Here is a 16,882-nt window from a genome sequence, read left to right as displayed (position 1 = left end):
ATTTTCCTTCAGTTTTTGAGCTGCTGAGCATGACTTAACATAATATATAAAGACAACAATAATAGTCTTATAATAATTATAATGTGTTTCAATAACATCCGTATGTTTTGATGTAGAAAAATGTGTCTACATATGTATTCACTTCAGTAAAATACATTCTAAGAAGTGTTCTAAGAACACAGCAGATCAATCTTTTTTCCTACAGTGTGTCAACTCCACACCAACATAATGTAAAAAACAGAGCTGATATTAAAAATAGCTGAATAGCTAGAATATTTATAGCTATAGCTGAAATAGGCTGCCCTGTATGCGTTTTAATCATTAAATTATCATTTATATTGTCAAGCCAGTTGTTACCTCATCCTTCCCCTGTTACCCCTATTACATTGGTACCGAAGCTCAGAAGTTCTGGTACAGAAGAGTGACGGCTCAGTCCGTTTCTGTGTTGACTACCGGAAAGTGAACGCCGTGCATTTGACACTTATCCAATGTCGCGAATTGATGAATTACTCAATCTCACTTGACACTGGACTTAACAAAGGGTTATTTGCAGATCCCTTTAACTCTATCACGTGAAAAGATTGCTTTTTCCACACCGTTCGGAGTATCCCAATTTGTGTCGCTTCCATTCAGCTTGTTCGAAGCCCCAGCCACGTTTCAGTACCTTTTGGACAAGATATTCAGACCACACACGGCATAGACGATAGTGCTTAGCTACTCTGATACCAACTTGCTGACTGACCTCACTAAAAAGGGGGCTCCCGATCCGGACCAGTGGACAGAGTCGTGCCAACAGGCTTTCGTTTAGGTAAAGTCTGCACTGTGCGGGGCGTTGCTTTTTAAATGCACCTGATTTCTCTCCCCCCATTATTTTTCAGACTGATGCATCTGACAGGGGGCTGGGCGCGATGCTATCGATGGAGGTTGGAGGGGATGAATGGCCAGTTCTATTTATTAGTCGCAAGCTCTCCTTCAGGGAGACAAAGTTTTGGACCATTGAGAAGGATTGCCTTGCAATTAAGTGGGCTGTTCTTACCATCCGCTACTAACTGCTGGGGCGGGCCTTCACCCTCTGTTCCGATCACGCTCCTCTGCAGTGGCTCCACCGTATGAAGGATACTAATGTGTGGATCACCCGTTGGTATCAGGCTCTTCAGCCCTTTAAGTTTGAGGTGATCCACAGACCGAGGGCACAGATGGATGTGGTTGACTTTCACCCGGACATTGACCTGGCCTGAGTTAATGGTGGGGGTATGTGGCATGGGAGGCATGGTCACGTGTTGGTCTATGGGAGAGCGGTAAGGCTCATCACCTGGGTCGTAATTATCTCTAACATTGTAGTGATGGTGGAGGGAGACCTGAAAAGGTTCGCCAGAGCATAAGAGAGGGGGAGAGTGCCTAGCAAGTCCAAACACTGAGAGAGTGCTGTCATGTATTTATCTATTCATTTGAATGGTGTCAAACTGAGCATTAAAAAGACTGACCTTGAACCTCCTGACTCCTCCATTTCCAATGAACTAGGATCATTTTGCAAACGTGTAACAACACCTGCACAGGATAAGTACATCCGATTATCACACCATCATGGTCTGGGGTGGTGTGTCACAGAATCATCGGACTGAGCTTGTTGTCATTGCAGTCAATCTCAACACTGTGCATTACAGGGAAGACATCCTCCTCCCTCATGTGGTACCGTTCCTGTATGTTCATCCTGACATGAGCCTCCATCATGACAATGCTACCAGCCATACTGCTCGTTCTGTGTATGATTTCCTGCATGACAGGAATGTCAGTGTTCTGCCATGACCAGTAAAGAGCCCCGTTCTCAATCCCATTGAGCAGGTCTGGGACCTGTTGGATGGGAGGGTGTGAGGCCTAGGGCTATTCCCCCAGAAATGTCCACAAACTTGCAAGTGCTTTGGTGGAAGAGTTGAGTAACAAACATCTCACAGCAAGAACTGGCAAATCTGGTGCAGTCCATGAGGAGATGCACTGCAGTACTTAATTCAGCTGGTGGCCACACCAGATACTGACTGTTACTATTGATTTTGACCCCCCTTTGTTCAGGGACACATTATTCCATTTCTTTTAGTCACATGTCTGTGAAACTTAGTTGATGAATCTTTTTATGTTCATACAAATATTTACACATGTTAAATTTGCTGAAAATAAAAACAGCTGAAAGTGAAAGTTTTTTGCTGAGTTTATATACGTATGTTCAAATACAAATCTGTTATTTACAGAAAGTTCAAGGAAATGTAATTGCAGAAGAGGTATGTTGGATAAATATAAATAGACTAAGCTGTGTTTTGCACATAATTATTGCTCAATGGAGCATTTTTAGCAGTTCCGGAGATGGATAGCCTGAGGGAAAAAAAACTGTTATTGTGTCTGACGGTTCGGGTGCTCAGTGGTCTGTAGTGCTAGCCTGAAGGCAACAGTTAAAAAAGGCAGTGGGGTCCAGAGTGATTTTTTTTCAGCCCTTTTCCTCAATCTGGAAGTGTACAGATCTTGAAGGCAGGGCAGGGGGCAACCAGTAATCTGCTCAGTAGTCCGAACTGTCCTTTGTAGTCTCCTGATATCTGAACCAGACCAGACAGTTATTGAAGTAGAGAATACATCATCATTTTCATCAATCCAAATAAATTCAATCTGATTGCAGATTCCAAATGAACTGTTTATATGTTTAAACTTTGCAAACTGATACAGATATTTGTATACATTTCCATTACATTTATTCCGAACCAAACATCTGTGCATGCAAAGAGTGTCAGTCATTGAATTCTGAAGAAGCAGAGAAAGGCTGAGAAAGAGAGAATTAAAAAGAGAGAACTTTACCAATTTAACCTTTTAAAATGTACAGAATGCATTTAAATCAATGTATAAATGATTTATACAATACCTAGTCTTTCTAGGTAATTCTGACAATTGCTTTGAACTGTGGTAACTTGTATAACTGACAAATTAATGTTTATAGCCTGATGTACCTCTGTAAAATGTCTGTAAAGTTTTATCCATGTTGTATAACCAAGGAATTAACCAGTATGATTTGTAACCAGGGATTTTCATGTTTTGTTACCTACACGTATAATATTCATGAAAGAATGTCAAGTTTAGTATGCAAACGTTTGCTTGGTTGCATAGAGGAAGCTGATGACAATGAATATCATGTCTCTTGTACCATTCTCAAGATATAAAAGTTCATGATTAAATATGCACTATTTTTGAGTGGGAGATTTAGAAGTATCCGAAACACAGGACCATAAAATCAACTGTCGGAAAAATCAACTTGACACCCCAGTTGAACATGTGACTCTGAAAAGTCACTTCTGATTGGCACAGGACACCTTTGGGGATGTGGCCAATTTCAGTTCAAATGTTTCCAAACAGGAAGAACACGCTCTCTTCTCTTGTCTCTTCACTTCTACACTCTCTGCTCTGGCTCTTCCCTCGTGGTCTTCTCTGTCGTCTCAAGTCCTGAGGAAGCTTCTCAATCTCAACGGTCCATGAGAAGGCCTCACTTCAAAGCCAACCTCATCATTCATACAGGTAATAACTATCCAATCTTACAGAGGTACAAAACATTGATGGAAAGAACTTTCGACCAAGAACCAAGCAACACAAAGAGCACAAGGAAACACCACAACACGCAAGTACCTCTCCAATATTGTGCTCAAAGTGCTGGTGTTGGTTAAATACTTTGGGTAATCCAATAGCAAATCGATGTAGACGCAAATAAGATTAAATGGTTCTTAAGGCATTGTCAACCGACTCCACAAAGTTCATTTTTGATCATTTGTTTCACTTTCTGATTATTAATTTAGATCAACATCAATGCCGATAAAAAAAAAAAACACGGATAAATTGGCAAAGCAGCTTTGTAGAAATAAATGGAGCTGCACTGGTTAAACCGTGTGACTGACAGCCTATTATGTAAGGGTTGTTTTGGCTCATGAAACTCACCTGTGATTGGCTGATTGAGCAGCCATCCAGCCCAAAGTAACAAAATGCAAAGATACTGTATACAAATCCACCATTTGGACTCGTTGAGGGTTTAGCTTTGAAAAGAGCAGGGGAGAAAAATCACCTTTTTAAAGAGTGCGGGGGACGTCCCCCATGGCTGCTATGCCCTTGGGAGGTCGGTTCACCGGCCCTGGTTATATGAATAGTTTAACTTGGCAACATGTTAAGCTGGTTATTTTAATTAGCATGGTGTTTACCCTGTTATCCATGTGCATGAAACAGAACCATTTTTGCAAACGTTAACCATTAACATAACTGGATAATGATTGGAAGCCTGCAGCAGGTACCAGGACTGTAGAAAGTTAAATAAGCCTGCAAACATTACTAAATGGCCTGGAAATCCAATATTTATTTATCAAATGGTGACCACATACTGTAGTTCAGTCTCCTTTATCAAATAAAGAGAAAATTACTGAGGAAATGATTTATTGGACAAACTTGTTTTTACCCGCCTAACCACTTCTGTGCACCCTTTTGATGTGCATGCACAGCTATTACCAGGTTGTGTAGCCTAAATTTTAGGTGCATTTGACAGTTTTTTGCTTCATTTGATGAAATGACAATACTACTAATATGTAAATATTGCTTTGGCATTTCCATTAAAATGTACATATTTATTTTTAGCTCAAAACATTACAAAGAAACACTCATGCAACAAGGTTCCATTTTTGAAGAAGAAAGACTGACTTTAATTGAGGAAAGTACTCCAATAACCTTTACTCTGTTTACAAGTTCAAAAAAGCACACTACATCTTAAAAATGATAAAACAACAATAGTGCCTGCAAAAGTATAGCCTTACAGCAAGTTTTTGTAATGAGGTGGAAAAACAGCCCAGCACCCAGAAGTGTTCCTCAGAAGGTGGTGGTGACAGATATGTGCAGGAATTCGGGTTAGCTGTTGGTCACACTCTTATCCAACACTCTCTTTACTTTCAAACTCAGCTAGGTACCAAAGTGGGCTAGAGCTTTGGTAGATTTGTTATATTATGTAGGTCAGTGTACTATGACACATGATTCCACCTCACTGCTGTGCATTACCTTCATGATGGAGTCTCTGTACTGAGAAGTTCAAGGTTGAGCTAGTTTCCTCCATAGTCCATCCCTCACTACAGCTAAAGTTTCAGAAATAGTGAGTAAAAAAACATACTACGGGTTAATGATTTAAACAACCCTCAAATCATCCAGGCAATTGTGGAGCTTTTACTTTTGTAAGTGATCAGACTTACAATTTTGACCTTGCAGACATTTAAATGGGTGCAGGAATACAATAAACTTAAATGGAAGGAGGGGCCGGAGTCATATCACATTTTCGAGTAAATCACAAGTTAATTGGCAGATTATCAATTCTTAAACGCATGCTTTTCGCCCTGTTCTACACACTATCTTATGACATCTAAAAACGTTTAGTATAGTGCATGATTTTTAAGGTGATACATTTTAACATTTGAATTACAGTATCAACTACATTTAGAAGCTTATTTCGGTACAACCAAATTGCAAGGTAGCCACAAAGGTCCAGGGTACGAGGAGCTTACAAGTCGACACGAGCCGAAAGTGTCATAGACGCACCAAAAGATGATATGATTGCTGCAGAAATTGTGTTTTTTATCTTACATTTGCATTTTTTGACACTGTCGGTTAGGTTAAAGTTTAAGGATTAGGGTAGGGGGTAGGTTTTGTTGGAAGAACACTTATTTTTTTTAGCATCACACAGTGGACATTTCATACCAGAACTGCCACGTTACATGTAATAATACACGTACTGTAATTTTGAATAAATGTCGCCACCGGTGCTTACTGAAAACTCGATTGGAGGATTGTTTTTAATGCTTGTTAGCATGTTGTTATGAGGTTTCTAAGGTATTCTGGCTGATTGCTAGGGTGTCCTGGGGGAGAGTTTCTAGGGGTATCTTACTGGCCCAAGGTAAAAAAGCCCACCCTAAGTTTCTATGATATTTTGGTCTCTAGATATTGCTTGGGTTTCTCATTTCATGTAGATCTATGTGGTTTTCTTTGACATTATTCTTTGCCATTATGCAAAAAATTTTAAGAAATTTAAAAGAGAGCACACAGCGACACATGATTTGAGATATCATTCATGTCTATAGCATGAGCATTTAAGGACTAGTTACAGGACAATTGTATACTTAGTTAGACAGTACAGGCTTACAAAAATAACTCAAAGCTTGTACAATAATACTAATGAAGCCTTATGTACAAGTTGTTTTAGTCTCTTATAGAATGGTTGAGGTTGGTTTACTTTGCCCTATCATCAGCTGTATATCAAAATGTGATTCAAATAAATATTAATCAGTTTTTTATCATTCAAATGGATTTACTTGCCAGTTTAATGGTCACAGAGTTAAACTAGAAATGACCTACTGTGTAGAAATTACACAGTAGTTATGTCAGACTCAATCAATGGTCACCAAGACTGATCAAGAATTCTTCAAATTCAAGGTTGTGTGTGTGTGTCATTTGGCATCACCAATTTGAAGGTTTTTTTGAACATTTCCCCCACCCCCAACTGAGTGCCATTGGTTGGAAAACAGACCAAAACAGTCCCGCATCATGCTTATGTCATTACATTTATCTATGATTGGGAAGGTTAATGTTATTAAAAATGAATTTTATTCTAAAACTCATCTACCTGCTACAATCTCTCCCTGTAGATGTCCCCCTCTCTTATTTTTAAAACTATTTGATAGTATAGTGAAGTCCTTCATTTGGAATGGTAAACATCCCAGATTACATTTCAATAAGTTACATAGGCCGATTGACAAATGTGGGCTAGGCCTACCCAAGATTTTGTTTTATTATTATGCATTCGGTGTCAGACATTTGGCTCATTGGTCGCTTCCACCTGAAAGAGCCCCTTCCTGGTTTTGTACGAAGTTCTTGCACCTATTTTGCCATTGCAAAGCATTTCCATTAAACTAACCAGAGAAATTAAGTTACACCCTGTTATCTCACATTTGCACGCAGTATGGACAAAAGTGTCCAGAGTGTTTAATTCTGACATTTATTTAAATGTTGCCTCGAGTATATGTCTGAACCCACAATGATGTATTAATAAGTCCCCTTTCTGCTGGTCAGAGTGGATTGTGAGGGGGGTTAATATGCTTGGTTACCTTTATGAGAGTGGATTGAGATCTTTTGAAAATATGGTTCAACATTTTGGGATTCCCAGATCTCATTTCTTTAGGTGTTTAAAGCTGTGCCACCTGCTCTGTAATATTTTTGGGAGTAGCATACACCCCCCTAAAGTGGAAGATACTCTGGAAGAGATGGGGACACAACCCATGTTTGTTGGGGATGTGTTAAGATCCAAGAATTTTGGTTGAGGGTTCAGAGCTTTATGTGTGAGGTAGTGGACACTCAATTGTCATTTTGCCACAGACTGTGTATTTTGGGTGATGGGACGGTCCTGAATATAGGTGAGAAAGATATAAAAAGCTGGGTCCTAACCAGCATGATGATTGGCAGACAGGTAATCCTCAGGAGATGGAAGTCAACTGATGCGCCCTCATTTCGTGAGTGGTGCACCGAGTTGGGTAGGGTAAAGGAATGTAGAGATGGCATGTAGAAGGCTAGGCAACCTGGATTTGTACATCAGGAATGGGACAGCAATTAGGCCTTTTTGGAAGGCTCTCAGGGAGGGGTAGTGGATAGAAAAAAAAGTGTCTTTTTTATGTTTCTAAGTATTGTGTGTGTCTTTGTCAGTTGGCTTTTGACCACTGGGGTGCTTGTTTGTGTCAGCTGGGGGGTTAATGTTCGGGGGGAAATGTTGTGATTTCATGTGGTTTGATTCTGAATTATCTGTTGTGTCTGTTTGAATTGCCTCATGGAATCAATAAAAATAATTAATAACAAAAACTGTTGTGCGTTTGACACAACAGTTGGCTTCATTTGGAACTATTTTCATTAGTGGTGCCAAATTGACATATGAATCATATTGCCATTTAACTGTTCTTGCGGCCTTGTCACAGTTGTGACGTCTCTGCACCTTTGTATGTTGTTTTGGGGCTGGTTTTAGTCATCTGCTGTAAGTAACGGTCTGCCATTTCCTATATTCTTTTTGTTTCATGAGGCAATAAATGAAAATGCAACAAAAACATGTTTGTATATTACTTGGGGGTAACCATTTTCACTTATTACTTCATGAAACATAAACAGAATGTGGGACATAGCACATCATTACCTAACACAGTACATTTTTCTATTATAAGTCTCACAGATTGACTCAAGTTTTGTATGTTTTGTTTTTTCATATTTGGTAAATGCTGTTAATAATTTTGGTTTGATGCATTACTGCAGCTGGAGGAAGCTCATTCTCTCTCTGTGAGTGAGTCATCAGGATTACTGTAAACACTCATATAAATTGGCATCATACAATTTATTCAAGAGCATTGTTATTTATTTGTAATTCAAATCAGCATTCATCTGTAATATAGGAACATTTCTGGTTCATGCTACATCTGCCAAACCTTAAATAGCAGCAAGTCCAAATTCCAAGCTTTTAAATGACACCTATTTTTCAAAAGAGAATCTTTGAATGAATTAGCTTGCAGTTCCAGGTTAAAAGATAAAAAATTATATCTGTGTTTTTAAAATATTGGCAGGGGTGTAAAGCAACTAATTACAAATACTCATGTTACTGTAATTAACTACTTTTTCCCAAGAATTGTACTTTTTTAAGTAGTTGAATATTTTTTTATACTTTTACTTGAGTATATTTTAAGTGCTGTAACTGTACTTTTACTACGCTATTTTCCCACCGTCTGTGTTTGCTACTTCCCTGTCCTGATTTTTATTTTTATCTATCAACATGATTGGCTTGGGAGAGTCTCGTGATCAAATCACATGTAAAAACCTTGAATGGCAGCTGCAGATCTGGTGCCAACTGTGGAGAATGCCTCAAGCATTGTTTACATCGGAACATAACCGGCCGCACCTGAAAGAGCTTTTCGCAACGAAAAAGGCCAATTGCTTGATCGTGTCGTGTGAGTTTAACTTACTCAAGCCATATATCAGCATTAATCCTGCCTCTAATTTGAAGAAACATATCGAGGTAAATTTCATATTTCTGCTAGATTCTGTGTGTCTATAATGTAGCCTGTAATTTAACAATCTAACACTGAGATTATTGGGTTTGATGCGAGAGATGAATGCAATGTTATCAATAGGGCTGGGCAATAAAACAATCATGATGTTTATCTGAAAAAAGAGAGATGTCCTCGATCAAACTTTTGAGTAGTTTTCATTATAGCTGTGTTCATTACATCAATCGCGATAGCAAGAGTGCCACTGATTGGTTGATCTAGATGAAATATAAAAGATTTACTTTTTTTTTCCTGACGTCTGTAGCTGTGTGTTGTTTGATTGACAGGCCACTAATATTTGAATGCTAATGCCGGTCGGGCCTATATTATCAAATACACTTCATAATTCCACCAATACCTGTCTTGATGAGGATTTAATGTAAACGCAGTCGTTTGTCTAAAGTGAATTTAAACAGTTGGACAAAAAGCATATTAGCATCAAAATGTCAGACTTGAAGTGTACATGTAACTGAATTGAGCACTGTTTAGTAGGCTATGTCATATAAAGGCTATTAATCAAACAAAAATAACAAGAAAATGAGAAAACCACTCACTTCTTTTGGCTGAAAAACTTGAGTAGCTTTAAAAGTATTAATGTAATAGAATAAAACAGTGACATTTTTAATAATAATATTTTTTTTTAAATATGGTTTGTTTTTTAATAATACCGACCTCTGATGTAGAAGAGTGTGTTAATTGGTATAATAAATTACCAGGAATGTATAGATGATAAAATAATTTATAATTATGATTAGCCTTTATAAAGATAGAAAAGTATCAACCTTTTGCAGAGCAATACTTCAGCAGAATATTCCACCAGTCACAAACTTCAGAAAACTATAAGAATGAGAACATAATTATTTCTGGGCTTAAAATATACAAGAACTAAATCAATGTGGAACATTGTATCTCCAAAGGAGGACAATGTGCCTCCATGTGCTACTTAAAGAAATAATTCACACAAATGAAAATTCTCTCATGATTTTCTCACCCTCATGCCATCTGTCTCCCACTTTCTTTCTTCTAAACATCCTAATTTGTGTTCTGAAGAATATTTCAGCTCTGTAGATCCATTCAGTGTGAAAGGGTGCCAAAATGTTGATGCTCCAAAAAGCACATAAAAGCAGCATAAAAGTAATACGTACAACTCCAGTGGTTTAATCCATGCCTTCAGAAATGATATGACAGGTGTGGGTGAGAAACAATATTTAAGTAAATTTTTGCTAGAAATGTTTCTCTCTGCCCAGTAGGTGGCGATATACATGAAGAATGTGAATCACTAAAATCACAAGAGCGATATGAAATTTAAAATGGAGATTGACTGAGCAGGGAGGAGAATTAAATATTGATCTAAACTATGGAATAAACTAATTTTATGCTGATTTCTGTGATTTGTGGAGCTTCAATATTTTAGCACGATTCACTTTCATTTTATGGACCAAAAGAGTTGAGATATTCTTCTAAAAATCTCAGTTTGTGTTCTGCAGAAGAAAGAAAGTCATACACATCTAGGATGGCATGAGGGTGAGTAAGTGATGAGAGAATTTTCATTTTTGGGTGAATTATTCCTTTTTAAGTGTGATGTAGCCCCTGTACCAAACAACTTTTCCCATGCCTGCTCTACCTCCTCTATTGTGCAGGACATGACATGCCAAGTTATCCTGCTTATTTAGCATTTGTTTGCATTCCTTGCATTGTTTGAACATGTTTTATTCACAGCAATAATGCTCTATCGGCGTTAAGGGAAATTTAGACCCTACACATAAACAGATTTTAATGTAATTGTTACATTACAATTTAAAATGGTGATCAGTGTATTGAAAATAACTTTTTCATCTTTTCATTTGTTTTCATGTCTCCCTTTTAATTTTTGGAATCAGATTCATGTCGTGTTTATCACAGATAAGTGATGTATTTTAAAAGTTGGCATACAGTGTTCATTATAATGGGGATAGGTTTTGCAGCTCGGTACTCAATACTCACTACTCATGAGTACTTTTAAATGAGCTACTCTTTTACTCTTACTTGAATAGTTTTTAGGGCAGCTACTTTTACTCTACTCACACTACATTTTTTGAGTATGATTTTTCAGTACTCTTTCCACCACTGAGTATTGGTTATCGGTATCAGTATTGGCCTCAGTGAGCTGTGAATAATCGGTATGACCCAGAATTTCCTTATTGGTGCATCCTTAGTACTATGAGACAAACTTAAACTGAAAAGTAAATTGTAACACCTTACCCATACCCTAAACAGAGGCTGTGGCGGCTGCCTGACAGGTAACTGGGCTGAACGGCAGGCCACTGGACAGGAGTCAGTCTGGTTGGCGGTCACCAGGAACTGGACCTGATGGATGGTTCCTTTGTCCGAGTCCGCTGCAGCTTGCCAGGAGGGTTCCGTATCCGCTGCTTCAGACTCGGACACAGGAAGCCGTCTCCTATTGCGGGCAGTGGGGAGAACTGCAGACTCGGCCGCCTCCTGGCGGTCAGTGATGGGCTTCTTTGCCTCCTGGCGGTCCGCCGTGGGCTTCTCCCCCTCCTGATTGTCCACTGCGGGTTCCTACGCCCCCTGACGGTCCTTCAATTGGCCAAGAACTGCCCCTTTAAACAGGAAAAGCCTTGTTAATTGACAAATCGCAGTCGGTTTTGTCATTACGGGGTATTCAGGGGGGTTATCAGAGATGTATCATACCTTAATAAAAGACAGACAAGGAGAAAGAAATAATTTGTATAATGCTGTGCGAGTCTTTATGAGTGATTGCACAGAAAACACACAAGAAAATAGCGGAAAAGAAACAGTAAACCCTCATTATAGAGAATTTTACAGATATGATTAAGGAAACAAAGCAGAAAACACAGCTCTATTTTTGGATATTGCTTTCTGCTACGGGGCTCAAACAAAACATCACTGACGTGTTGATGTCACTAACCTGGAAATCTTGGGCAAATTCTGTGATTATTTCATCCTCAGAAGCTCTCAATGTATCTTTGTGTACTATATGCATAAAAAAACAGACTGTGGGCAGTCCTTGGATGTGCCGTCTGAGGCTAGGCGTTACCCTCCAGTGCCCAGGGACACCATGGTTTAACTGCCCACATCTCTCACAATAAACTGGGGAAAATGGTACTCATTCAGTAGTTCTTTTTCAAGTCAGCAAGTTTATCACTAAAGTACCTTGGAAAGTGAGAAAATGACTTGCGGGTGGAAATGTTATTTATTTAAAGAAAGAAATAACGCTGAGAGGTTGAGGTTTCATGATTTAATGGAGCTCTAAGTTAAGTGTCAACTAGGGCTGGATGCAATGATGGAACTGTAGGAATATGTTCCACGAAAAAACAAAAAATGCAGAGCAGAACCATGTACCAAACAAGTCAAGACAAAGAACAACTTGTTATTACACAATACCAACAGAGTTAAGTTGTTTACAGTTTCTGAGCAATATGGTGCAATCTTATAGATTTCAACTGTAGTGTGTTAAATGCATATTGGCAATTTTACAACAGACAATTTTCATCAGAATCTGATTTATAATGTTAGATTTGTTGTTTTTATTTCTCTTTTTTAACTCAGGTGTTACATTATGCCTGATTTACCATTGAATATGAATAATCTTATCTTTTGGTTTGCATCCATCATGTTCCAAATAAAAAGATAACAAAGCATCAAATGAAACATTTCAGAAAAGCAGTCAAAGGGGTTGTACACTTGTTCTGGGTACATACTGTATTTGTACACTTAAAGAGTTCCTTGAGTTCAAATGCAGGGTGTGTTGAGTGACTACAGTCAAGCCTCCTAAGCAACCAAATTGGCCCTTGTGGCTGTCTATACTGGACGTGCCGAAACAAATGTTCTAAACCATTTATTTGGCAAAATGGTGGTTTACTCACGGCACGACACGACTTGCACATCCAGTGTCGACAGCATCATTGATTATAATGGGAGCAATTTCCTTTAACCGAGTGCTAAAGTATAGAGCTACACAATTAATGTGTATATCTTAACTTAGATTAGTTTGACCGTGGAAAAATTTGATGATGACTTGTTTGAATTCAAATTGAAATCTGTGATTTTTTTTATTTTTATTTTTTATTTTTTTGATTGCAGAGTTAAAAACTGGCAAATCTTTGAACAGTTTGAGACATTGGGATCTCTTTTGAAACTAGAGGAGACACATATGAAATTCCTGGGTCTTTTTCTCAAGAGAAAAATCTTAGCAAGTCTCCATTTGATCTATATTTAATGTAATTGCAGTCTAGTATAAAGAACAGAGAATTTATTTGTGAATGTTCTATCTTATGGTGTGTGCTTTGTAGAATCTGTCCATAAAAAAATGGTTTCCCTGTTCCACACCACAGGGAAATGGAGAAGTGTGTCAGTAAATTGTGTGTAAAGTATGGGACAGTGGGACACTGTTACCTTCACTGTTATTCAGTGTATGTAACAAAACTCTGAACAATAGAGAATTCCAGAATCATTACATAACTGCCACTCAGAGCTCACAGTCTCCAGCTGTGCGCTATTAGCACTCTATTATTGGTTCGCCCCACCAGTTACGCAGAGTGCAACCTGTAGCGTTACAAGTGGATGGCTCTGTAATCCAGTTCCAATCAAAATTAAAAAACTTGGGAGTAATTTTTGATTCTAATTTAACATTCGATCTTCACGTACGTAATACTGTTAGAGTTTCTTTTTTTCATCTTAGAAATATATCCAGATTGCGGCCCATGCTGTACTTTTCTGTAGCTTAAAAATGAATTAATACTCTGGTTTTTTCTAGAATTGATTATTGCAATGCCTTGTTAGCAGGAGCATCAAAATCTATTCTGAATAAACTTCAGTGGGTACAAAACTCTGCCGCACATATTCTGACTAGGACAAGACAAAGAGATCATATAAAACCTATTTTAGAGATCCTGCATTGGTTACCTGTTAAATTTCGTGTTGATTTTAAGATTCTGATGTTGACGTACAAGGAATTGAATGGACTCGTTCCTCAATATCTCGCCGAGCTTTTAATGCCCTACATCCCAACACGTAATCTTTGCTCTGCTGATGCCGGCCTTTTAGCTGTTCCGGTAACGAATTTAAAAACAATGGGTGATAGGGCATTCTCTTCAGTCGCCCCAAAGTTATGGAACTCCTTGCCTTCCGAAATAAGATTTGCACCATCTTTGAAAAGGTTTAAAACATCCCTTAAAACTCATTATTTTACGGAAGCATTTGGGTAAAGGTGATATTAGTGGTTGTTAATGAGATGTATCTTATGGTTTTACTTTGTCTTGATATTTATTTAATTTTTAATTTTTTTTGTTGTTGTTTTTAGGTTTGTAATCTTGTGTGAAATATTTTGTATTGTGTGATCATGCCTTTTTATGTGTTTATTCTGCTAATGTAAAGCGCTCTGAGAATTAACTTTTAAAAGCGCTATACAAAATAAAGTTATTATTATTATTATTATTATTACCTACAGCTCAGTCCTCCATCTCTAGAGATATAAAGACAGAGAGAGGAACTCACACAGAGATCTGGATAAGTAAAATACTATAACAGATCCTGAAATAAACAAACCTTGACATTTCATGAACTAGTAGGATCCCACAATTATTTGCAGTTTGCAGTTAGATTTTAGAGTCTTGTCTGTTACAGGGCCACCTAAAAATGTATTTCTACTGTGGACTACAATAGGGAGACTTTTTAAGAAAATAGTGAATGACTTAACCTCCAAGTCATGTCAAGTATAGCGCCTTTCACAACACACATCGTTTCAAAGCAGCTTTACAGAAGATCAGGCAATAACAGAAGATAAAACTGTAATGTCTATAATGTTGATGAATCATCATTGTGTAATTAGATAAAATACAATTGTTAATCGTGTTTAAAAATAAGTAATTACATAATAATTGTATTAATAACCCCAGTGAGCAAGCCGAAAACACAAAACTCCATAAGATGTTGATTAATGGAGAAAAATAACCTTGGGAGAAACCAGACTCACTGTGGGGGCCAGTTCTCCTCTGACTAACATCATGACTATAATGTAAATATTACTTATGTGTAGTTAAAGTCATGGTTTAAAATGATTAAACTAAGTAAGTGTTAAGGGTCAGTGTTTAAACATCGATTTTGTTTGAACTGTAAGATTAATGACTAATGTCTTCTGAAGTCCATCCTGGATTAACTGCAGAAGTTCACATAGATGCAATTGCCCTTGTTAATTGGCTGATGAAGGCTTTTGTTGGCAATTGTTAGTCTATGCATTCCATTTCAAGATCGTAGTCCATAGACTGAGGTGATACAGGCAGAGATCATAGATGTGAAACGCAGTTCAACCTGGCTGGTAATTTCTGTGAGGTTCGGTGTGGTCCATCCTAAATCCAAGGTTCAGACAATGGCATATGAAGTATCCCATGTCTTATGGTTGGAGTTGGCATCAGTTCATCCTATGAAGTCCATCAAAATAGACTGAAGTGATGTTTGGCTGGCACCGGCTGCATTTAGTCATCATCATTCAGCGACATGTAGCAGTGGAGTCAAACATGAAGCAGGAATGGTGCTGGATCCAGCCGGTTCTGGTGACCTCAGGATAGGAGTCCCAAGGTTGATACAGGGAAACAAATAAAATAATATAAGCACAGATGCCATTCAATTTATTGCAGAGATATAAATCATGTTCAATGTTTCTGTTTTCTGGTTCCGGCAGACCCAACTAAAACAGCCTAATTGTGGGTTGGAGGATAAATTAGGTGTATGCCTGGCTAAATAGATGAGTCTTTATTCTAGACTTAAACTGAGAGAGTGTGTCTGCATCTCGAACAGTGTTAGGGAGTCTATTCCATAGTTTAGTTGCCTTTTGTGGATTTTGATATTCTATGAACTATTAACAGGCCAGAATTTTGCGATCTTAATGAACATGTTGGAATATAGCGTGGTAGAAGGTCACTTAAGTACTGCGGAGCTAGACCATTCAAATAGGGCTGGGATAAACGATTATTTTTTAAACGATTAATCTAGCGATTATTTTTTCGATGCATCGATTAATCTAACGATTAATTTTTTCCAGTCCGATTCGATTTCGATTCGATTTATCGACTTGTGACAACACCGGTAATACCGGTTTCATCGGGGGTGGGGGTGTATAAAATGTAAAAAAAAAAAAACATTTGCCGGGAGTTTGATTGACTGGCGATCTGATCAATCAATCATAATACGGCATTTTTGTCTGACAAAGTAGTCAGGAGAGAGAAGATTAACGTCGGTGGATTTGAATTTGAATAATGGATTGTAGGCTACTGTACTGACGTCTTTCCGTGGTTAAAACAACAGTCCTTCTGATGTAGGCTACATTCATTTTTAGCCTATTTGATGCTATAAATTAACCAAGGAAAAGATGATCGGTTCACGAGCAGCTTTAACTGATGCAATCTGTCACGACACATTAAAGAGCCACAAAATAGTAGGCCTATTTATGGTTTAATTTTCTTTGAATGACCAAATTTGAAAGTTGAGACTTTATTAAATGTTACCTGCTTGGTCCTGTCTGTCAGCGCGTTGTCAGTGTCCTCTATGTATTTTTCACGACATTCATAGCTATAAGCGCATTATTAATAGCAATAAGCGAAAACTTTAGGTGTCGACAACGTATTATAGCCTACTCCAACATCGAGTGCAAAGTGGGGAGTTGAAAAAAAACTTACGGTGCTCTGTCATCTGCAGCTGCTCCCGGGTGGCGCCTCTTCAGATGCTGGTGCATTGCCGTG

The 16,882-nt window shown here is 38.1% G+C and overlaps 1 protein-coding gene across 1 annotated transcript in view; it reads left to right on the top strand.

Annotated features, from left to right (window-relative positions):
• The first annotated feature begins 3,432 nt into the window (after positions 1 to 3,432).
• The window catches only part of LOC127661362 (UPF0606 protein KIAA1549L-like), a 127,702-nt gene continuing 114,252 nt past the window's right edge, over positions 3,433 to 16,882 (top strand). The window contains 1 exon segment of the mRNA XM_052152010.1: positions 3,433 to 3,549. Coding sequence (XP_052007970.1) covers positions 3,507 to 3,549 — 43 coding nt within the window. The 5' untranslated portion in view covers positions 3,433 to 3,506.

Source organism: Xyrauchen texanus, chromosome 21 (assembly GCF_025860055.1).
Source record: "Xyrauchen texanus isolate HMW12.3.18 chromosome 21, RBS_HiC_50CHRs, whole genome shotgun sequence".
Lineage (NCBI taxonomy): Eukaryota > Metazoa > Chordata > Actinopteri > Cypriniformes > Catostomidae > Xyrauchen > Xyrauchen texanus.
Note: the sequence above shows the minus strand (reverse complement) of the source record. Positions and strands in the feature narration are given on the sequence as shown.